This window comes from Carya illinoinensis, chromosome 13 (assembly GCF_018687715.1).
Source record: "Carya illinoinensis cultivar Pawnee chromosome 13, C.illinoinensisPawnee_v1, whole genome shotgun sequence".
Taxonomy (NCBI): domain Eukaryota; kingdom Viridiplantae; phylum Streptophyta; class Magnoliopsida; order Fagales; family Juglandaceae; genus Carya; species Carya illinoinensis.
The window spans coordinates 7,446,421-7,471,109 of record NC_056764.1 but is presented as its reverse complement, the minus strand read 5'-3'; the positions used below and the strand labels follow the sequence as shown (position 1 = coordinate 7,471,109).

Sequence of the window (24,689 nt, the reverse complement as noted above, 5' to 3'; positions counted from 1 at the left end):
TTTGTATCTCAAACTATTAAAATTGACATATTATACCTTCAGATTGCATAAAAATTAAGGTTTTGTTTGGAACTTGGATTAAACTGATATCAATTTAGTTTAGTCTAATTTTAAGCTGAGTGTAACATCTAAAAATTCAACTTTCAAATCACTAAACTCATATCAACTTAAAACTTTTTAATTTGTACGTAGAACCTACAATTTTTTTTAATTCAATACCTATTTACATGCGAGACATTTTTCAACTTTTCATAAATATATTTAAACTCATCTTAACATTTAAATACATCTAAACTCATTTTAACATTCAAATATATCTAAACTCATTTTAGGTGGATCTCATAAAATTTATTCTATCATCTTAACCTATTACTATTTATAAAAAATTCAATTCATCTCAACTCAACTTAACTCAACATCTAAACTGTTGTAACTCTTTAAATGCTAAAATCAACCCTACAATCAAATTATGATCATTAAGATTAAAAAATATATATATTATGTGACATAATATTGACCCCCGTGAGAAAGTGTAAAATCTTTGGCTTTTTTTTTTTTTTTGTAAATAATTTTGAGGTAAGAAAAATTATTTATTTGTCTGGAAAGATGAGAGATTGCTTCCTTAAGATCAAAAGAAAAGAATCCATTAGGTGTTGATGAGACAGATCAACTTATCCAATTACACAAATGAATAAAAAAAATGGTACCCACTGCCACTCCGTGCTTTTAGCTTTGCTTAATATGCAAATCCACCCTAACCCACTTTTGGCTGTTGATTAATGAGCAGTTCAGCTAAGAAATGATAAGCTTAATTAGATGGATTTACAGCATTCTCAGCACTTGGGCCAACTTGCTTGCGTGGTTCCTTTCGTTTTAGATGCGACGTGGCACAAATGGAGTGGTTAGCCTGCACTGAACTCCATCTTCCTCGTTGCTTTTGGAGTGAGCCACCCAAACCAAAAAGGCTTCTGCGGTTAGAAAAACCAAACCCATCTCTTCATCCAACACGCACACTCCGACATTCACGCAGGAGAGACAGAGAGAGGAACGGTGTTTGCAATCTATTCCATGAAAGCAAGAGTAAGGGGGAAAAAGAAAAAAAAACGTATTTTTACATTGTTTTCTCGAGAAACAAACACTAGTTTAGCCTATACCGTGCATCCCCACTTCTCTCTTGCTTAAAATTCCATCCCATGAAAGAAAGAGTAAGATAAAGCAAAGTTGTTTCTCTTTTTGTTTTTTAAGAAACTGATTTTTTTATTCGTGGCCTGCATCACCACACTCCTCTCTCTTTCCCTGTGTGTGCGCGCGCGCGCGCGCAGATCAAAGGTAAAAAAAAACCTTCCATTCACAGCCTCTCTTTTTTTTAATTTTTATTTTATTCTGGGCATTTAAACTTGATAATCTATGTGAAAGCTGAATCTCACTTGCATAGTTATAGACTATCTTAGAGTCTCTCTATCCAATAAGAAATGCGTGCTCTTAAGATCATAGAGCGATTCAAGGGCACCCAAGTTCACGCTCTTAGTCCATCGGAGACTATCACCGGCACCGGTAAAAACCCCACCGTAGCTACCAGGGCTAAGTTTATCAACTATAAAGTCAAATCATTTTCAAAGTCCAAACCCAACAACTCGGTCGCAGTAACTGATGCTCTTCTTCCTTATGGACTTCCTACAACTGATCTCCTTGAACCCTCCATAGATCCCCACCTCAAGCCCCTCGACTTTGTAGCGACTGTAGCTGACCTTTATGGTCGTCTTGAAACTTGCTCCCAATCCGATAAGTCAATGCTATGTATGGAGCAGTACTCTGTCTTGCGCAGCCTCGGTGATCACAAGCTGCTACGCCGGTGCCTCCGTGCTGCCCGTCAAAACGCGGGAGATGTGCACTCGAAGGTTGTGGTTTCTGCATGGTTAAGGTTCCAGAGGAGGGAGGACGAGCTTGTGGGTGTATCCGCTATGGATTGTGGTGGCCACGTTCTTGAGTGCCCCAAGGCCGCTTTAGTATCTGGGTATGATTTAAATTATATTCATGATCATTGCCAGTGTCTTAACGACCGTTTCGAGGTGATTAATACGCCAACATTGATAGGGAATGAGTGTTTGAATTTGGATGTGGATGGTTACGTTTCATTTTGTATTGGTAATGAGGAAATTAAATGTGTTAGGTACAGAATTGCAGCGTTATCGAGAGTATTTAATGTTATGCTGTTTGGTAAGTTCTTGGAGTCGAAAATGGATAAGATTGATTTTTCAGGAAATGGGATATCTGTAGGGGGGATGAGAGCTGTTGAAGTGTATAGTAGAACTAGAAGATTGGACTATTTCAGTGCTGAGATTGTTTTGGAGTTGCTTTCTTTTGCAAATAGGTTCTGCTGCGAGGAGTTGAAGTCTGCTTGTGATGCTCATCTAGCATCACTGGTGGGCAACATTGAGGATGCAATGGCTCTTATTGAATATGGTTTGGAGGAGACGGCAAATCTTGTTGTGGCATCTTGCCTCCAAGTGATGTTAAGAGAGCTCCCAAGCAATCTGTATAATTGGAAGGTGATGAAAAATTTTTGTAGCTCTCAGGCTAGGGAGAGGTTGGCCAGGGCAGGTCATGCTTCTTTCTTGCTGTATTATTTCCTAAGCCATGTTGCGATGGAGGAAAGCATGGCATCTAACACGACAGTGATGTTATTGGAGAGATTGGGAGAGTGTGCAACAGAAAAGTGGCAGAAGGCACTTGCATTTCATCAACTGGGCTGTGCATTGCTTGAGAGAAAAGATTACAAGGATGCTCAGCGTTGTTTTGGGGTGGCAGCTGCAGCGAGTCACGTTTATTCAATGGCTGGCATAGCAAGAGCTAAACATGAGCAAGGGCAACGGTATTCGGCCTATAAGCTGATGAGCTCTCTCATCTTAGAGTATAAACCAGTTGGGTGGATGTACCAAGAGCGGTCTCTTTATAATATTGGGAGGGAGAAGATCTTGGACTTGAAAACTGCAACTGAATTGGATCCTACTCTTTCATTCCCTTACAAATATAGAGCTGTTGCAAAGGTGGAGGAGAATCAGATTAGGGGAGCCATTTTGGAGATTGACAAAATTATTGGGTTTAAGCTCTTGCCTGACTGCCTTGAGTTGAGAGCTTGGTTCTTCATTGCACTTAAGGATTACGAAAGTGCTCTTAGAGACATTCGAGTAGTTTTAACTTTAGAACCCAATTACATGATGTTTCATGGGAAGGTTACTGGGGATTACTTGATTGAGCACCTCAGCCATCGGGTTCAGCAATTGAGTGAGGCTGATTGCTGGATGCAACTCTATCAGCGATGGTCTTGTATTGATGATATAGGCTCTCTGGCTGTCATACATCAGATGCTGGTAAATGACCCTGGAAAGAGTCTTCTCCGGTTTCGGCAATCTCTACTTCTTTTGAGGTAACTCTTTGTAATTTTGTTTAGAGTTGTCTATCTTATTTCTTTGTAATGTTGTTTAGTATCTTTTTCATCTTCAATTTTTATGAATAAATCATCATGGTCAAAACCTTAAGAAGCTCATCTTCTATAGTTTTTTCTTTCCAAATCTTCAATTTTGGCATCTGGTTGATTTGAAATTGAAACCCATCCCTGTTTAAATTATGGCAGAAATCAGATTCTTTTTCCTGAGATAATAAACTCACATCTATAAGCACATGGTAAAATAACTTCTTACACATTTACCAATAAAATTTTATAGATTGCTGCATGTATATAGTCGTTTTTCAATGATTGCAAGTTTCAAATAAGATGAGCTCATCTCCACTGGCTTGATATATCCTTAGTGTTTTCTTGTTTCTACGCACTGTCTAGGACAATCGATGAATATGCTGTGTAAAACAACATATGATGTCATTTGGCTCTTATCATCTCTAGACTTACTACATTGATTTCCATGAATAATATCTAATATCCAATTATTTAATAGGCTTAATTGTCAAAAGGCTGCAATGCGTAGCTTGCGATTGGCTAGAAATCATTCTAGCTCTGAGAATGAAAGGCTAGTTTATGAAGGTTGGATTTTATATGACACCGGTTATCGTGAAGAAGCTCTCTCTAGGGCAGATAAGTCCATTTCACTTCAGAGGTCATTCGAAGCCTTTTTCCTTAAAGCATACTCATTGGCTGACACAACTCTGGATCCTGAATCTTCATCTTATGTTGTTCAAATTCTGGGGGAAGCTCTTAAATGCCCTTCAGATGGTCTTCGGAAAGGACAAGTGAGTAGTCCCTGTACTCTGATCCTCATCACTTGGCCACATGCCTTGATATACTTGTATGAATGTGTATTGGGATATTTTGCAGGCATTAAATAATTTAGGGAGTGTTCACGTGGATTGTGGTAACCTGGATTTAGCTGCAGATTGCTACTCAAATGCCCTTGAGATCAAGCATGCAAGAGCTCATCAAGGGCTGGCGCGTGTTTATCATCAAAGAAATCACCGGCAAGCTGCATATGAAGAGATGACCAAGCTAATAGAGAAGGCACGAAATAATGCGTCAGCCTATGAGAAAAGGTCAGAATATTGTGGTCGTGAAATGGCAAAGAATGATCTTGATGCAGCAACACAATTGGATCCGCTTAGGACATATCCATATAGATACAGGGCAGCAGGTAATACCTTGTTACCCTTAAGTAGCATTCTCTGCCATTACATCCTGAGCAGTAGTTACTGCCAATCACAAAATTTTGTTTCTTCCTGGTGATAAATTTTTATGTGCATTATGCTACGTATATAAAACTGTCTTAGACCATTGTTTCGGATTCTGTGCTTCCTGCATAATTAGTTTCAATATCATCACATATCAACAACAAATAATAGGTTGCTATACTTACTGGATCTATATAATTACGAAGCACATGATGATTTTATGCTCAATCTTCAGGCAGACAGTTTATCTCCAAATTATTATCCATTTAATCTGTATGTACCAGCAATGAGGCAAGAGATATTACTTCTTTTCTCTAACTGGAGGGGCTGGCTATGGTTTGGACAGTCCATCTTTTCTTAGTAATGAATTCCTGTGATCATAATGCCCTTGTCATTTAACAGAGTAGACAACTTCGTATAGATTATTCGTTAAGCATAAAAACTTAATTAATAAATAATACTAGAGAGAGGGACCTCCAAATTCTATTGGGCTACTGGATTCATTTCCTTCTCTTCTTTGCTTGCCTAATTGATAGCTGCCAAGTTACTGAATGCACTGAACTTGTTTTTGTCATGAATACGAGGTGAATAGTTTCTCTTTTTATTTTTTTTCTGTGCAGTTTGTGCAACCTTTTGCAACAAAAGAATAGCTATAAATATAAGAGATATTGAACTTTTTCTAAATGCTGTAGTGATCTTATGGCGACTGGCTTAAGGTCTTCTGGCTTATAGTACACTCAACTCTGGCCTAATCAAAGATGTATGAGCACTTCTGAAGAGTTACTTCCATAGTTTTTTAAAAGTTTTATATAACTTGGTACAACAGAAGGATATATATATATATATATATATTTTATTAGTAAAAGTAAAATTTTATTGATAGTAAAAGGCATAGCCGAAGTACATAGGAAGTATAAATCAAATATGCCTAATTACAACTAAGCACTAGTTAAAGATACTGGATATCAAAGTACTGGTGACCGGTGAGGTGTCATATATCATGTATGATCTATTCAATAGCCTAAGCCTAGCTGCTTATGTTCATGAAGAGTATTGCATTTCTTTCCGCTTTTTTTCAAGCTAGAATCTGAACTGACATCACATGTACTTAACTTTCTGATAGAAAGATCAATATTTCGAGTACCTGTCTCATACTTATCATCAATCTACTTCCATTGCTTGCAACTTAGAATTTTTTTATTTTTTGCGATTCTGAATGGTGTGTAGACATGTTCATTACTTTGAAAATAAAGGCACTAACATACAGAATCACATATCATCAGTTCTGATGGATGACCAAAAAGAAACTGAAGCTGTAGAAGAGCTAACGAAGGCCATAGCTTTCAAGCCTGATTTACAAATGCTTCATCTTCGAGCAGCATTTTACGAGTCAATGGGGAACCTCACCTCTGCTCTCCAAGATTGTCAGGCAGCTCTATGCTTGGACCCTGACCATAAGGAAACACTTGATTTGTATAATCGGGCACAGGAGTTGGCTGTAAATTTACAACTTAAATGAAAACTCATATAATGAAGTCAGCATGTGGCAGGCCTCATCAGCAGAGGGGTAATATCATGGGGACTTAACAAATATCCGAATATTCCCCTGCAATCGTGCCTGTGATGATCATCCAGCTGCAAAGAAGCCATCACAATGATTAGGGATTCTTCATCAGGAAAAAGAGGCAAGGGAGTGGCAAGCTTCATCAGCAGAGGGGTATATATGCGCTGTGACCTTGTCCCCGCTGGATCATGAGAGATTCTGCAAGCTAGAGCATCCTGGTGAAAATGATCATGTAAAACTAACCAAAAGAAATGTTCCTATAACCATTTAGGGAATGGGGTCAGAGTCTTGATGGTGTTGAAAGTCTTTACAATTCTTTGAGAACAATATTGGCGTCCCATATTGTCACTTGATTGAAACAAGAATTTTGTGGGGGAAAATACGTCTTTACCACCCATCTTACAACATTTGACATTGAACCTTAGAACTACCAAAAATTGTGATTTGCACTATCTGTATATATTCATAGTGAAGATTGCTTTACGTCACCCAATATTGGTTACTTTTAATCATCTTAACAACCAGAATTGGATAAAAGTTCGTTGTCAAAACTAGTTGGATGTACAATGTGTTGGTGTTGAGATGTAAAATCTAAAACATTTACCAGCTGTAGGGTGAATAAAGGTATTTTCCTCTTGTAAACAAACAAGATTGTGGAAACATCTAAATGCCATTTTCTCCATTTTTTATTTTTTTCAGATGTCTTTACCAATGCATCGTTGTCCAGAAACCAAAGAAAAACTTTCCGACCAGTTGGTGAAAGTAGCGGTTCTAATTCTACCTCAATGCCTACATATAACCCAAAAACTTGTTCTCTCTGCTTTATCCTAGGTGAGGAGACGCAAAGTGGTTCGGGCATGTGTGCCCCTGAAGCAGCCCCCCCAAACACCCAAAATGAGATTATTAATTACCTCTTAATTACCTCCGATCTAATTTCTAGACAATTTGGGAACTGAACTGTAGGAGAAGGGTGGGGACAGTTATTGATCTTGAAGTTAATTATATATTATCTTATAGTAAGGCTTTACAACGTCAGAACAGTCCCAAAAAGAATTAAAAAATTGATAACATCATCAAGGAAAAATAAGTTGGCAAGCAGGAGCAAGCGTCCTCTGCCTTACATTAGACACGAGCAATATCTACCTTGCAATTGACTGCAACTAAAATCCACAGAATCAGGATAGAATAGACAAAAACCTTGAAGATTAGACTGAACCCTCAACTAGAGTCCGTAGACATGATTTCAAGCTCTGCCCACCAGAGTGGAGATAGTTTTGGGGTTGCTCCATCAGGCCCCACTGCTGTGATCTCTCTCAACTTAGATGTAATATCTCTGATTGATGGTCTTTGCTTTGAATCAGGTTGGACACAATCTTTTATCACTCCAAATACTTCCTCAAGCTCAACCACCTGGAAAGATTTTAGCGTTGGATCCACCATTTCTCTTAAGGGCTGCTCACCTTTTAGACAGTCTGATGCCCAGTCTGCAAGACAGCCATTGTCCACAGAGTATGGAATCCTTCCCGTCATCATTTCGAACAAGATCACCCCGAAGCTGTAGACATTGCTTTCTGGTTCCACTAACGGAGTCTCCAAAAGCTTCATAGCATCTGAGTCATTCTTGGCTGCAGAAATATCCTTCCAAAAACCGAAATCTGATATTTTGGCTGCATAATCTTCAGTCAGGTATATAGATGAGGATTGCAGGTTTTTGTGGGTTACTGGTGGAGTCAACTGGTGCATATATTCCAGACAGTATGCCATGCCCATAGCTATTCGGAGTCTCATTCCCCAGTCCAAGTGCTCGGCTTCTTTTACTGCAAGACATCCATACATTAACATTTTCAAAACCATAAAAGGGTCTATCCAGCTTCATTTATCCTTAAGAAATGTATCATAAAAAAACATATATACCACTATCAAAGCATTTGCCTCAAGGCCATGAACAGTAGTGTTTGCATCTTTAGCCATTTCCCTAACTTGCCAGCATGATATAATGCAAGTCATTATGCTTGATCTTTTTATTAATTTGCTTTCCCTAACTAGGGCAATGTAGAAAGCTCCACAAGTTGGTTTCATCGATCAATTAATCATGAAAATGCAAAATGAAGTGCAAATTGATCTTTTTATTAATTTTCTTCTCTTAAACATGCAGGGAAGAGTTAAGGTACTCACTGTGTAAATGCTCAAATAGTGTACCATTTGGAGCATACTCAAAAACCATCATTCTCGTGAATGGCTTCTCTTCTTCACAATATCCAATGAGGTTCACGAAATTTTTGTGGTTCACTTTTGATAGTGTCTCTATCTGAAGAAATAAATAGAAGTGGCCTTTAGAAACAATCATAATGAATGCCCCAAGTATGGTGAGATTTGATTCTTCTATACCTTCTTTCTGAACTGCACATTCAAAGTTTTTGACCAGTCCCCGGGAGATGTCACTGCACTGGATGATACAGCTATTTCTAGCCCACTTGAAAGAGTCCCCTTATACACAGTCCCATATGAGAAAGAACCAATGATATTGCTGAAATCTTCACAAGCTGCTTCAAGTTCTGGTCGGTTGAGCTTTGGTACACCTGAATTCAAACTTTCAAATGTCAGTACAATCCTGTAGGTTGAGAATAAAGTATGATTTATAATTATGCCAGCTTGGAAGGATTAGAAGATTAAGTTTAGTACATCTGCTATGCATGCAAGGAGGTTCAAAACTTCTATCATCCTACCATGGAATTAAATAAGGAACCTTTATCAACAACAAGAAATAAGGAATGGATTATTCAGTTAAACTGCCCAGATTCTCCGAGGGGGAACTACTGAGCAGCACATATGTTTGCTCTCAATTAAGTCATGCTGTTGTATTGGTATAATAGTACCATTTCCTAGAATGGCCCTTAGACCAGGATTATAAACATGCAGATTTTGTTCTCATGAGAAAGAAGAATGACCTGTTACAAATGCTTTCTGCAGCTGCCCACTTAACCCTGTCACCCAAGGTTTCACAGTAACAACCTTGTTTCTTCTGCAGTAAAAAATGCTGATGACTGAAATCAGAATGAATGAGCAACCCCCGGAAATTCCAACCCAAGTAAGAACTGCATGAAGATTTGTCTCAGAATCCTTGTTAACCACTTGGCTAGGAGTTGGAGCAGGTGAAGGAGTGGGATCCGACTCCCGGTGAGAATCTGCTGGTGGAGATGCTATTATTGGCGGATTTGGTGGAATTGTTGAAGCAGGAGAGGGTGCTAAAATAGGTGGTGTGGAAGGAGTCAGAAAGATGTTGGAGGGAGCTTGTGATGGGGAAAATAGTGGAGATGACAATGGTGAATCTGATGGAGCTGATATAGATGAAAATGGTGATGCTGATGGAGGCAGATAGTCCAGTGATGAGGGGGACCTGGGAGAAGGTGATGGTGAAAATGAACTTCTCTTGTTCACATTGTTGCCTCTGGATGGATTTGAGAAATCCACTGCCTGCAGCAGCTTACGGTTAGCTTCATCTCCAAATTTGGCAGTGTTCCTAACATGGCAAAAATATTGTGAGCATGGAGTATATTCTTAGAAAAATATATGCTAAGTCTGAAGGAAATTATTGGAAAAAAAAAAAACTCCCAAGTTTAAAATTTTTCCAGGGCTAGAGATTGAAACTTGTTTTTAAAACAGTGAGATGGCAGTTATGCAAGCATGGTATTCCCCCGCCAGCTTAAATAAATAGAACTCCTAATCTTCTGTCAAAGCAGTGTTGCTAAAGCTTTCTTTAGTAATCTACTTATTAAAAAAAAAAAAAGCTTTCTTTAGTAATCTTAATTCTGAGACCCATAACAAGTTTTTTTCAAAAGATAAATTCATCATATATCATCATGAACGATTATAACCAAGATTCTCCATCTCTCCGCCATGTATTTTGGTCCTGATATTTACAGGATACTTTGATTTTGAAAAACTGGTGGTGTAGAGGAAAGTTTGTCTTATTGGCCATGCTCCGAAAAAACTAGTCAATATTACAATTGGAACCCCTTGAAGTCATTGTGAATGACAAGAACCACAACCCCAACAACACCCCCCCCCCCCCCCCCCCTTTTCTTTCTTCCCATTCCAAGATGGCCAAACTGTGGTCAAGGTAGCAATAATGAGATAAAATTTAGTTTCAATTCTCAAAATCATTTATTTTCTAATCTTTCTCAAAATCGTATTTCGAAGCTTGTCTATACTTTTCATTATCACTCATTGCATGAGAGAACCTTGCTCCCATTCCCTACCCTATTAGTCCAAAATCACATGAGGTCTAAAGATTAGACAATTAGTAGGATAACATCAATTGAACTTTCTTACCAAATGAAAGATCCACAGTTACAAGACTCCCTCAAAGGAGTACCAGTTAGCTGGTTATCATCTGCCTGAAATTCCGAAAGGGTCTTGAGCTCATAGAGTTCAGGAGAGATGGCACCAAGAAACTCGTTGTTGTCAAGTAAACTGCAGCAAGAATCACATGTATGATGGACATAATAAAAGCTCATACAAATAGGACTAGTGAAAATAACAATGTGAAAGGATCATATTACAGGGTAGTCAGGGAAAGATTATTGATGAATTCAGATGGAAATGGCCCGCTAAAGTTATTGAATCCCAAGTCCAAAATCTCCAGATCCTTCAATTCCCCAATGTAATTTGGGATATTACCAGAAAAAGAATTGTTGCGTAAAATGCTGTAGAAATTAAGCACAGCTAATCAGTTTATGAAAGAGATAAATATAACTAAAGAAGTGAACCCGACTTTATGGGGACAAAATATATTCTTACATAGATTTTATGTAAGCCAGCGTCCCGAGTTCAGGTGCCAATGTTCCATCAAGGCAAAGATTCTTCAAAGTCCTGCAAGTTGACGATTCCATAAATTACAAGATGGGGGAAAAATTAAAAAAAAAAATGATTCCGGGTAAAAAGAATAGCACGAATACAGAAAACAGGTATTACATCAAGACTTGCATTTCTCTCAATTATCAATAAGAAGAGTCATATTTCATTAGAATTAGCTTTTATGTCACTTCAACTATTTCATATGTCAACTGTCAAGCAATCATTTCCGCGTCTCATTCGAAAAAGTTCCTGTTCTTGAAGATAGATCAAACTTGAAAAAAAAACGCATAGGCCCTGATATCTGATATCATATCGATAAGAACACGATTCTTAATTATGAACTAATTTATAGATTGATCAAAAGCATAATTTGTTTAACATAACTGACTGGTAAAAGAATTGGATTTCATTTGGAGTTTTAGAAGCGCCTAATCTCTTGCTTTAGGAGATGCAGAAAACACATTTATAAGAACGAATGGAGATTCTGCATAAGATCGATGCCACTCACAAGGTCACCACTTTCCCGTCCGAACACTCCACTCCGAACCAAGCACACGGATCAGCCACTCCATCATTCTCATTCCAATCCGATAAAGCCCCAAACGGGTCTCTCGTCACTCTATCCCGGAACCTCAACAACGCTAAACCTGCGTCCAAGAAACATTTTTTTCATACAGCCAACTAACCCCATATCTAAAAAATATATATCATGAGCTCGAGAACTGCACGGACATGCAAAGCTTGTATATTTATACCTTCGGTGTTCAGAGACGAACACAGACTCTGATTCCTAATAAAAAGTGATAGCACCGCCATGAACACCGCCATGCGGAGCTTCAACTGGTTGGTTCTCGTCCGTCTGTCCGTTCTCAAGAAATTCATAATCTCTGAAAAATAAATGACTGGTTCTTCTCTTTGTTCTACTCAAAAGCAAATACGTTACAGAAAAAAAAAAAAAAAAAACACATTTACAAACATATATAGAGATATATATACACACACACACGCACAGCGAGATAGAGAGAGACTCTGCAAACTATAATATTTTATATAAAGCGCGTATCTCATTTTTATCTATTTTTTATTTTCTGTTGCGGTAAAAGCTTCAAATGACCGAGACTTACCGAAATATCAGAGACTCGGTGACTGGATGAAGGGACAAGGAAACTGGTGTTTCGGGGGAGGAAGAATGATTCCGAAAAAGCGGTGTGTTGAGTCAGGCGTTTCGGGTTTGCGGCGATTCAGCAAGTGTAGATTTGCTTGGTCTTTGTGGCGTGCAGACCACCGACTCTTCTCCTCCTCTTTGTAGAATTTTTGGAATATTTATAGCATAAAAGCGCCGTCCTGTCTAAGCCAGTGGCCACGTAATTCTCACTTGCACAAAGCTCCTTTTTTCATACTTTTCTTCTTTATTTATTTATTTATTTATTTATTTTTCATGACAGTAAACCCATATTGTCTTTTCTTTTCTATTCGAGGCATTTTTCTTGCATTTTAGGATACACTAATTACATCAAGAGTTCTAATTTTTTGATGGGAAAGAAATCCTTAGTTCTCATAATTAAATTCTGCACTCATTTTCTGAGTTTAATCATAACTACAAACATCAATGGTTTGCAAAAGTACTGCCGATAGAAATCTAATTTTATTATTCGATAATCATATATATATATATATTGGACTATATATTGTTTTTATAGGCATGTAACGTGTAATTATTAAGGTCTTGTTTGGTTATGTAATTTAGATGAAATGAAATATTTTATTAAAAATCAAATAAAATATTATTATAAAATATTTTTTAATATTAGTTTTTTTATATTAAAAAATATTGAATTATTTATAACATTTTGTATAGAAATATGAAAAAATTGTAATAATTATATGAGATAAGATAATTTAGTTTTGTATAACAAAACCAACCCTAAATATTCTCATATATTAATACAGATATTATATATTCTCATATATCCAATCATAAGATATCAAATTAATTATAATTAATATTTAATGCTAACATAACGTCATATTATGATAGAATATATATGAGTATTACCATTGGTATTGGAAGATTACCTAACAATATTACGTTTGCCTAGGGTTGAGCACTGTTACTGATGACTAAACGTACGACTCTTTCCTTCTTTTATTTTTTCTAAACAGAAACCAAACAGCTATCAAAATCAAAATTCAATAATTTACAGGTCAATACACGTACGTACGTTTTATTTAATTTTTTACACGCTTTTTTTGACTCGTATATTCTGATCAATACATGCATGCATGATGGTCGATCTAATCGTCCATCACGTGCACGCAAACGGCAAAGTTCAATACTTCTGGTTCTAGCAGGTGCATATTCAACAAACCTTGAATTTGTTGATCGAATTCCGGCGGCCTGCACATGTAAGATCATCTACAGTCCCATACATACATTAATAAATATTATAATTATATGTATTTCATGACGTAACTTATCAACTAGAATACAATACAATGATCGAGACCAAATATTAATTTAATAATAAATCAAAATTCGTGTATATACATAATTTGGACGTCTAGTGTGAGAAGATGGGTCGTCCTAGCTCCAATATTAATCATCATATATATATATATATATCTATATAATATTTGGAAACAACAATTAATATTATCTTACAACCGAGTTGGATGTCTACCATGTGGATCGACATTATAAATATTGTTTCAATCAAGATGGAGTTGGAGTAAATTAAGTACTTTAAAAGGCATTCATGCCGGATCACGCGCATATACATGATAAATATCATGCATATATATAACTAAATATAATATATATATATATATATATACACACACAGTTCATGCAGATAATGGGATAGTTATCAGAAGAGATCAGAAAGTCGATCGTGGCGTGGAAGATAAGTATACTACGGTGGGATAGATCATCGGTATTATAATTATCCTCTGGTTAAAGGAAAGAAAAAAAGAGGAAATAAATAAGATGTATTTTCTGTGATCATGTTATCAACAAGCCAGTGTGGTGCTACTGATCAATGAATATATATATATATATATATATATATATATATATTTATATATTCATATATATATATATAATATAATAGCAAGGTGTGGGTTTTTTGTTTTTTTAAGAACAACTTAAGGTGTGGTGTTGTATGGTATCTTATTACAATTTAGAGGTTGTTTGAATAGTGAGATGAGATGATATGATATGATTTTAGTTGAAAGTTGAATAAAATATTATTAGAACATTAGTTTTTAATATTATTATTATTTTAAAATTTGAAAATGTTAAATTATTTATTATATTTTATATGGGGATTAGAAAAAGTTGTAATGATGAGATGAATACTTAAGAATATTTCTTAATCCAAACCGCCTCTTAACTTTTTCTCAGGAAAGCAATAGGATACGTAACAACATTAAAAAAACTTTTTAGTTGTTCTTTCACTAATAATGATTAGGACATATATAGAATACAGGCATGTTTTGCAAGTTACAATGACTCTACTTGTTGTACATGCTTTGCATGTGCTTTACTCTGCTGGCAAAGAAGCTCAGTCTACTGGTTTTGATAGAAACATGTCATTTATGGATGCATGCATGGCTTCTATATATCCCACAAAAATATTAATATCTTAAATTTCGAATAATTAGTAAATTAATTGAATTTAAGATGGGCTTGAGAAGTTCAACTTTATATAACATATTGTATTTTTTCCTTAAAAAATAAAAGGGACTTTTTCTTTGGGGTATAACTTTGCTTTCAAGCAATGTTAATTAATATTTTGCAATATGGCTCCAATAGAAGAATTAGTTCTCATTCATCATTGGATGAGAATTAAGAACGAGTCATCTGGAATTGGTATGAGTATGACGCTAGGAATACCAAGAAATCGACCATCCACCCTACTTACAACACGATCAATATAATACAAAACCACTTTGTTTATGCATGGATGGTAATGTCAATTAGAAAAACACCTGTAATATGGCCTTAATCAATTCGTATTCTAACATTTAACAGCATGTGGGAAGCTGGTTTAGGCCGGGGTCGGACCCATGCAATGACTAGAGGTCCAGAATCATATCCTATATAAGGTTGGTCTGGTGCTGGTCTGGACCACATGAATCACTTGCTGCTGAATTTTTCTAGGTGTACGTTTTGTTTTATGGCAGATTAATCAATACCCTGAAGTGGGGTTTGTTTGGTGTGGCTCAAGAAAAGACATGGCAACCTCCCAATCTGAATAGAAAATGCCTTACAACCTATTCTACTAGTGACATTCAATCCTGCTTACCCACCCCACTTTTGTATACTTGTTTGCACATTCAAGGTTTTAAACTTTAAAGCTAGCTTTCATGAGAACCTGCATTATTAATGCTTAGTCCTTGTTTAAAAAGTTGGAACTTTTTTCTAAGAATAATGCTTGTCATAGTGCTGGTAACAATCGCTAGGGATTTCTTTTTCTTTTTACTTCATTATTAAAGAAGTATTTTTAATGATGTTGTGAATTTTTTTAAAAAAAATATTTAAAAGTGTTAAAAATATACATATAAAAAAAAGTTAAAAAAATATATACATATAAAAAAAAGTTAAAAAAATACACACCAATATAACTAGCAGTAGCTCCCAGCGGAAGCTACTACTGGCGGTGGCTATAGTGCTACCCTTTTTCTAATTCCTAATAATATGGAATCACATTATATAATTTATATTCATATTGTATTGTTTTTCAAATTAATTACAAGGGCTAATTTAGGATTTTACATCCAAATTTTAGGGTCTAGAGTCCAGAGATAATTATATGGGCACAATATGTGAAACTTGTATTGCTTATTGAACAACAAATTATAATACTTTTTCCGGCTCTAAAAAAAAAAAATAATTACTTTTGCTCTATCGAATTAAGTCAAGAATTGGGGCTTGGTTTGGACAGCGAGTTTAGACAAGATGAGATAAAAATTGAAAATTAAATAAAATATTATTAAAATAAGTTTTTTAATATTATTTTTATTTTAAAATTAAAAAAATTTATTTATTTATTACATTTTATTTAAAAGTTTAGAAAAATTCTCATCATTAGATGAGATGGTTTCCTAAACAAACAAAACCTATCTCAATCCAATGATACCTTGAAGGAAAAAGGACTATATATAATACATATCAAGGCATGCAGGTCGTGTTGAATGGTTTTAAAGACTGTCAAATTAATATTAATCGAAAAATAACTCGTCTTTGTCATAGACTTCAATTTTAGAACAATGCATGACTTAACATTGTCAAATATATATAAGTTCTTCACGATATGGTGCTTGACGTAAACGTTGTAAACTTGGTTACGAAAAGCATTGAAGATAGGATTTCCCGAGCATGCATGCCCGTAATTAATAGTAGTAATGCTACATAGTCGTGAAGGTGAAGTGTGTAAGTATCGTATTGTTATTTTAAAAAAGATGTGAATTTATTATTAAAAAATTAATTTTTTTATATAAATTTTATATTTATTTATTTGTTAAAAAAAATTATAAAATATTTATATACTCATGACTATAAATATTATTTATCGTATAGCTTTATCAATCAGTCTGTATATATTTTCCTTAATTTTGACACTTTTATTATATATTACCCGTGTCAATGACTCAAACTTGGCCTTGGCCTACACTCTTAAAATATGGATAAAATATATTTAAGAAAAAGGACTTATGTAATACTCGTGACTACACTCTTAAATGTATGACGTTACTCCATGGTATAGATGGTTTACATATATTACCTCCTTTTTATAATTTCTATATAGATGTAAATTGCAACGTATGAAAAGCTCATATGTAAAATTATCAGTAGTCATGAAAAATATGCAAGTTTGAGATTTTCTTTCTTTCTTTCTTATTTATTCCTATGTTTTTTTTTTATCACTTTGTGAAAAAGTATTCCTAAAACAATTCAATTCAATTCACCTTTACCTCCAAACATATAATCTGACTTGGTCCCTGCCCAGAACACATGCAACGCACGTACATGATTTACATGCACGACTTCTGTATATAGCATGTGCTTGTAACTTCCAGCTATTTTTCTGATGTCTGATAATGTCATAATTATCGTGAACACATGCGAGTGTTTGAAGATGTCAATCTTAGACTACATATGTCTTGCGAGATACGGTTTATTGCAGCTGTAGATAGACATGCGCATGCAGCCAGGCCAGTCAAATTCGCTTACATGAGGGCGGCCACATTTGATTTTACATCTAATTGTCTAAGCCCAATTCAATATTTTGCACCCACGCCACGCATACGGCATACTAAACAGCCTCTGATTTCGCAGCAGAAAAGAGAAAGATGGGAAGACGGGTTCAATTATTCAGAATCTAATAGCTAGCTAGCTAGCCTAGCTAGGCTGACTAAAGAATAGAATATTATAGATAGCACGTGAATTGGGACAAGTTCACGTATGGCGTCCTAGCAAAAGTCATAGCATCCTTAATTAACACCAGTTGGGCCTACTCCTTAAACACATGTGACAGACCCATGTATGTCGGAAAATCCAGCCTATAGATTCGTGTAAATTGTGGTTCACTTGTACGTACGTACTAGTGCCGGCCCAACACATGACATGACATTGCCAGTTCTATAATATGTAATTATACATTATTCGGGTGGAGAATGGGGATGCCACAGACCAAAGGGCTATTAATTAGGAATCATCAAAAAGTGATTATTGCACGGCCAACAGGAAAGTTACCCTTTCATGCACTGTTAACATTTCATACGAGGGCATTGTTTTTTTTAAGTAATGATAGTTATAAATCTTAAATAAATAGGTTTAATATAATTTTTTTAAAAAAGTGAATTTTATTAATAAAGAATATTTTTATTTATTTTTAAATGAAATTCACTTTTTTATAAAGACTTAGAGGTGTCTATTTAAAGTTCGTACAAATCATTCTATTTTTTCCTTTTTCTTTTTTCCTATCTGTGCTGGCCGGCAGCCCGTGCAACAATTGAGTAATGTACTTGCAGCTAGGCGCAATATTTTAATTGTTGTGTCTGTACATTTTTCTTTCCTTCAAATATTGGCTGCATCTGAATCATATGATCTATTAGCAATTTGGCATAAGCTTTATATATATATATATATATATATATATATAGTTTGCATGCATGTTGGAAAGCTTTAAAATGCTTAGGGCTGTCTAGGTTTTAAATATACGGCTCCAACCACCACTTGCACATAATATATAATATGCAGTATAAGTGGGCAAAGTCCATGCATGCATTATCATTAATGGTGGCTCGGATGAATCCAAATCCGGGATTGCATTCGGATTTTATAGGTGAGATCATCGACCTTTTACTGGACATATCATATATAAACTGATCTGGCAGGCCAGAAAGAGTGGATACTCTCCAGCTTTCTCGGCCAACTGTCTGCCTTATCCTTTTTTGCTGGTGTTGTTAATTGGGGGATCGGAGATGATAGTTATAACAAAGTAGTCTACTACTCTTGAATCTTGTTCCTATGTATTAAAGATTGTTATTTAGAAGTTCTTGTCGTATTAAATGTTGTCCGTGCACAATATATCGAACTCGATCCAGAGTAAATATTACATTTAGTTGATTCAAATAAGGATCGAAATTTGACCCAAATACTGCATGCCACTCCAAAAAATAATCAAACCAATATTAATATAAAGTTTTGCATCATACCTATTCAAATTAAAGAACGCTTGAATGGAGATGAAGTCCTCTCATTCTTCATAGAATTATGTCATGTATATATATGAAAAATTTTATACACCATACCACTATCTCACTTTCATCCTATTATATAAGATGTGGCATATTTTATCACCATTAAATAATCTTTTATTCGATAATTCTTTATCATTCAATAGTTATAAATATGTCACATCTTATATAGTAAGATAAAATTAAAATGATGGCGCGGTGTTTAGAATTTTTCATATATATATATATATATATATAAAGGATAGATACGTTTTTAATAAGTGTATTTTTACACATTTTTTAATAATTTTTTAATTTTTGTCTAGCCTGATAAAAAAAGTCTAAAACCAAATCACACTTGTAAAACTAAACTGAAAAAATCAAAAGTTTCTGTTTCCTTAGATGAATCGATCTGTATCATTTTTTAAAATTTCAAACCGACTTAAACTGATTCGATTCCAAAATATTATCAAAATCAGATCAAACCAAATCAATTACACATCTAGAAGTGAGATTTCATTATAATATAACGTATAAACATTTTCCTTTTTCATAAATATCACTAGAACGCCAAATAATATAGGACAAAGAACTAAATATCGTTTAGCTGTTGCTTGTTTACTTTATTAATCCTTAATCTGGATTTATTCATTTAGCTTCTTTTGACATTATAGAGTAAATTTTGACATCAAAATCTCAGTCTATCATCATGGCCCTAGCTTGATGTTGAAATGTGAGTCATGCATGGTTTTTCTCAACTTAGCTACAACAAGAAAATGATAGAAAAGAAAAGCCACAAGTTCAGAGTCTCTCAATTTGAGCTTAAATCCTAGCACTTCACCTCCTCCTCCCTTTCCTATGCTAGCTTACTATTTGCATTCTTAAGTGGGAGACCACATATGCAGTCTCATTGATAAATAATAGTAAAAGAGGAAAAAATATCATTTTAAAAATGATATTATTGTAATTTTAAAATCTTTTTAAACATAATTATATTGACTTGCATGAGCAGTATAGACTAACTCTAATATAAATATCAATAAATACAATCTCATGTTGACAAGCATACATTAATATATGCTGGTAGGGTGTGTTTCCCCAATGATTATTTAAAAACAGCATGTAATGGGAGTAAAAGGAACAATTGCAACTTGATGAAAATCTGGTGGGTTCTTCTCGGTTTTTGTCTTCAAGTTATTGTCTCACCATTTCAGCTCGATGGGTAACATCCTAAATTCTTGGCCATAATTAAAGTTTCATATGTACTACTTAGAAAATGTACCATTATCTCAGTTACGTGTCAAAAGCTAATTCGCCACCAAAAAAGTTTATGATCACAACAACAACATTATTATTGCATGATGTCGAATATTTTCTGTGCGATTTCAGATCAGTGAATGCTTTGTATATAGTTTTAATATATTGTTGTCCTCTTTTACATTATTTCATTAGTTCTAAATAGAAATTGTTTGACGTGTGGCCAAACGTCAAGGTGTTGTAGTTGAATAATCGACATAGCAACCAACAGCTTGATTCAAACTCCGGCCTCCAAGTTATTGTCGTTTATGCTAATGCTACGACATCAATGTATTGTATGTTTGAACTTTCAAGTGTCACAAATTTAAGTTTGGATTTATGATTTAAAGATAATGAAGGGAGAAAGATAGACATATGAATAGAAAATTAGTTTTGTTACATACAAACACAGTCGCGCACTAATCTGTGTATCAATACTGATTTATTCATACTTACAATTTAAATTAACATTGTTTTCAATAAAATCTACTTTTTGACCAATCACATCATATTAGTGTACAGATTAATACATAATTATGCTTGCAACTATATTTTTCCATAAAAAATTTCATCAAGTTCTTGAAACCTCGTATTTATACAAATAATAATAAATCTTGTAAAATTTACTTTATGTCTATCTGTTTCCTGCTTGAAATTTTAAGAACTTGAACAAACTTTAATCCCTTATTCTCGTATTTGTATTTATATTAGAATGAGAAAAAAGTCTGCCATTTTACTTAGTTTTTCTCGTTTGTAATAATAGAGGAATATTGATTAGGACATATAAACTGAAATTACACGCTTCTTTAATTTATTCCTCCATGGACCATATGGGATAAAAGCACCCTCTTTTCGATATTCAAAATTTTCCATTGCATCGTTTTTCCTTTTAATGGATAATGATTGAGACATCCTCACCTGTCAGATGGGCTCTATAGACCATTTAGATATAATATTATAATATATTTATTAATAGGAATGGAATAGTTTGAATTAAAATATTTTATTAAGTTTAAAAAAAAAAAAAGTTTAAATAAAAATATTTTAAAGTTAAAAAATTGTTTAAATATATTTTTTATTTTAAGATTTGAAAAGATAATATTATTTTTTGTGTTTTTATTTGAGAGTTTAATAAAATTGTAATGATTAGATAAAAATTTAAAGATTTAAAATTAAAAATATTTCGTATTTTACTTATGTTTAAGAATGAAATATTTGAGAATATCTTAAAATATTTAAGAACAGTTGTGTTACTAAACAGATCTTAACATGGCTTAAATATTTTTTCTGTCTTTGAACTTTGTGGTCCCAAAATTATTATTATTATTTTCCGAATTGATTAAATATACTCATTTTAATCTAAACTTTTCCCAAGATCATGAGTTAGAATCCTAATTATCCTAGACTTTATAAAAAAGTTTTAAGTCAATTATCCTAGACTTTTAAGACAGTAGTCATGAACTTTTAACATTTTTTAGCACCGTTAATCTGATCTTCCTAGTACGTAGATTAAGCTTTAAACTTGCCAACATGGACTGGTCCTATCAGATTTTGCATTAAATTTTCAATAATTTCTAAATAAATTTTAAAGGCATATGCTCTTATAAATGTCTATGAAAGAGAGAACTATATATGGTCATTCAAATGGATAATTAAGGATCTTATTTCACTAGATGATACCTTCCATTTCAAATGAAAGGGATACTGCAATTGTATTAATTCTCAGATGAAAATGGGTCATCACCCCAAAAAAAAAAAAAAAAAAGTAACCAAGTTAGCTCATTTAATATTATATATATATATAGCAACATTTGGTGGCACATGATCCTATGTCCAATCCACCCACAACCAACTAAACCTTAACAAAGTGAAACTACAAAACTAAATTGTCCAAAAATTAAGAACAAAAAAATAAAAAAAAGTAACATCCTTAGTTTTGCTTTTTAATTTTTTTTTTTTGAGGGGTTAAATTGTTTTTTAGTCTAATCGGACGGATCAGAGAGGCGCACAATAACAAGAAGGGCACCTGATCAGACCGTTCTCGTTGCACGCCGTACAGCTCTTGAAGCCGCTTTTCTCCGTGAACAACTTATGGCTACCGGAACACTCCTCGCACAGAACGAACCTATAGCCGCCGCACATGTCGCACACGCCCGGTTCCGCTGCCGGTAAGCCTTCGACGAGCTTCTTGAGCTCTCCTGCCTCGTGCAGCTGCCGAATCTCCTCCGCCCCACCGACGTATCTCCCGCCAATGAAAACCCTCGGTAAGGATAATTTGCTTTGGCTTTGACCTCCCAGGATCTGCTGCAACTCGGTTAGGAACCCCGAGTCCATGGAGAGATCACGTTCGTCAATTGAGACCCGAAACCCTCGGAGAATGGATCGGGCGGACCTGCAGTCCTCGAACGTGGACCTCACCACCCGGAGGCTCGTGAAGTATACCACAATGCGCTTCTCGGCGCCCGGGATTGAAATCAATGGCGCGGATTGCGTTGCGGCGAGGGGGTCGTTACCCGATTGGTCCGGGACAGCGACGACATTGGGACTGGACTCCGGTTCGTGTGTTTCGGGTTCTTCGGTGGGAGGGTGAGTCGGTGAGCGAGTTGACCAGCTGCGGAGGAGCGAGTTGGCGACTCGGACTCGGTGGAAAATGGAGGCTTTCTTATTCGGCGCGGAAGCAGTGGGTTGAGGGGGCTCGTCGGTGCAGAGCTCTTGGACGTCCTTAAATGAGAAGAGGGCGGACGGAGATGACTTGTGGTGAATCCGAACCGTTGATTTGCCCCACTGCCGCCACATTGAGGGTAAGGATCGTGGAATTCGGATTGAAAGACCGGAACAAGGGTGAATAAAAAAAAAAGGAAAACAAACGAAACGAAATTGACAGACACAAAATGGGTTTGTGTTCTTGTCTCTTTTTTCCTATTTCCTTTTGTTTGGAGTGCTTTAAGCGAAGGATTTGGAGATGAGAGGAGGAGGAACTGCAAAAGCGGGGCTGTGTTTGCAGGGTCTGGGACGGAAAGCTTAGCCCTTTTTTTTGTTCGTTTGTTATTTTTCTATTTGAGCTGCGAGATTGTGGGGAAAGAGTTGGGAACTTGGGGGCTGGCTAGTTTGTTTAAGGAAATGAGGTAGTTGAAGTTTGGGAGGTGGCTTTGTGTTTTCGCTTTAATGGGGTTTGAGAGAGAGAAAATGGATGTGAGAGGCTGTGATTAGCAGATGGATTTATTTAGCCTAATTATAGATGAGAGGTCCTGTTTAGTGGATGGGATTATTTACCAAAAAATTACTAAAGGATCTCACTCTCGTATTTCTTTTGAGGGATTGGATATGGACCTGGTCAATGCAGAGTCTCTTCCTTCTGTGTATCAGTATATATATATGTATGTACATTGGCCTTCTATGGGAAAACCTCAAAACCATCTCTCTGCAGTATGCTTTCTGGCGGGAAAGTTCCATTAGGCATGGTTGTTGACTTATTGTACTTGCATTACTAGATTTACGTTATTGTTTAAATGCCCAAACAGTAACACGAATTAATTGGTCTCCCTGGTGACTGACTTTTCATTGAATCAAAGCAAATACAGAATGTGAATTATCGTTGTCTGAAGTTAAGAAAGAGGCAGTGGCTTCTCTGTTTTTGGCAAACTTGAATCACAATTCTGCGTTACCTTCAGTTGCAATTCAGCTCAAGCTCAGGCTCAGGCTCAGGCTCAGGCTCAGGCTCCTCTCTGTGGCATATTATATATTCTCGCGGGTCTTAAATTGAATGGACGATCACACTGCAGAGTATTTTTCACCCATCCCAAGAAATCTGGTTTACCCAAAAAAAAAAAACACCAATCAGGAATAATACTTCTAATAGTATGTACCCCTATGCCTTATCCCAGAACATCGATCAAAGAATAAAGAACAAGGTTAGAGAGAGAGAGAGAGAGAGAGAGGCAGCAGCAGCAGCAACATGTGTAATGGGGACCAGGTATAATTACAGTAGCGGGGGAGACAAGGCGTGTGTGGTAGTTCTGAATGATCAGTTATTTCCAAAAGCTAAAGGTTAAAGTTGAAAATCCACCACCACCAAAGTGGGTGGGTTCTGAAAAGTTTCACATGGTGGAACTATAGCAGAGAGTAAAAGAAAGAGGAGGGACGCTTAGAGGAGAGAACCCCACGTGCTAGCTGAGTGATGGATTGAAAATAGAATACAAGAGCCTGGTGTTGTGGTTGTACGTTAGATCCTCTTGTTCATGATCGTGTGTGTGAATGAACCAAAGTTAAGCCTGTCAATTCATTCCTGAGTTCGAGACTTCTTGATATGGTGTGCCTGTGCCACCTCTCTCAACACATGTAACTGTCTATCTTCAGAGCTGTCGAAAGCTCCCGCTTAACTTCCACATGGATTACAGATTGGCTCCGGATCCCTAGATGACCCGGATATTATGACATCTGGCTCGAGTTGGCATAGAATTCCTTTTTTTTAAAATGATATTCAAATTCCAATCTGTTATGTTCTTGTTATTTATAGTTTATTGAATAAATGGGCGAAATGACTGTTCTAGGT

General features: G+C 35.6%; 3 protein-coding genes across 5 annotated transcripts; 1 reads left to right on the top strand and 2 right to left on the bottom strand.

The window, feature by feature from the left end:
- Window positions 1-876: 876 nt before the first annotated feature.
- Window positions 877-6,734, top strand: LOC122292412 (ethylene-overproduction protein 1). The gene is made up of 4 exons (XM_043100753.1): window positions 877-3,427; window positions 3,954-4,245; window positions 4,331-4,640; window positions 5,961-6,734. The coding sequence occupies exons 1-4, from the start codon at window positions 1,473-1,475 to the stop codon at window positions 6,194-6,196; spliced, it is 2,793 nt and encodes a 930-aa protein (XP_042956687.1). The 5' UTR covers window positions 877-1,472; the 3' UTR covers window positions 6,197-6,734.
- Window positions 6,735-7,224: 490 nt separating this feature from the next.
- On the bottom strand, window positions 7,225-12,401 carry LOC122292413 (inactive receptor-like serine/threonine-protein kinase At2g40270). 3 transcript variants are annotated; one of them, XM_043100756.1, is made up of 10 exons: window positions 12,223-12,401; window positions 11,854-11,985; window positions 11,607-11,745; window positions 11,042-11,113; window positions 10,804-10,947; window positions 10,574-10,714; window positions 9,190-9,761; window positions 8,630-8,820; window positions 8,417-8,549; window positions 7,225-8,058 (listed from the first exon to the last, which is right to left on the bottom strand). In XM_043100756.1, exons 2-10 carry the CDS (start codon window positions 11,978-11,980, stop codon window positions 7,460-7,462), a joined length of 2,118 nt encoding a protein of 705 aa, XP_042956690.1. In that variant the 5' UTR covers window positions 11,981-11,985; window positions 12,223-12,401; the 3' UTR covers window positions 7,225-7,459. The 3 variants fall into 3 exon arrangements, with proteins under 3 accessions (XP_042956690.1, XP_042956689.1, XP_042956691.1); XM_043100755.1 differs by having other exon boundaries at window positions 11,854-12,018; window positions 12,223-12,400; XM_043100757.1 differs by having other exon boundaries at window positions 11,854-11,957; window positions 12,223-12,400.
- Window positions 12,402-21,903: 9,502 nt separating this feature from the next.
- LOC122292416 (uncharacterized protein At5g39865) lies at window positions 21,904-24,410 on the bottom strand. The gene is made up of 2 exons (XM_043100760.1): window positions 24,121-24,410; window positions 21,904-23,945 (listed from the first exon to the last, which is right to left on the bottom strand). The coding sequence occupies exon 2, from the start codon at window positions 22,931-22,933 to the stop codon at window positions 22,133-22,135; it is 801 nt and encodes a 266-aa protein (XP_042956694.1). The 5' UTR covers window positions 22,934-23,945; window positions 24,121-24,410; the 3' UTR covers window positions 21,904-22,132.
- Between the last annotated feature and the right edge of the window lie 279 nt (window positions 24,411-24,689).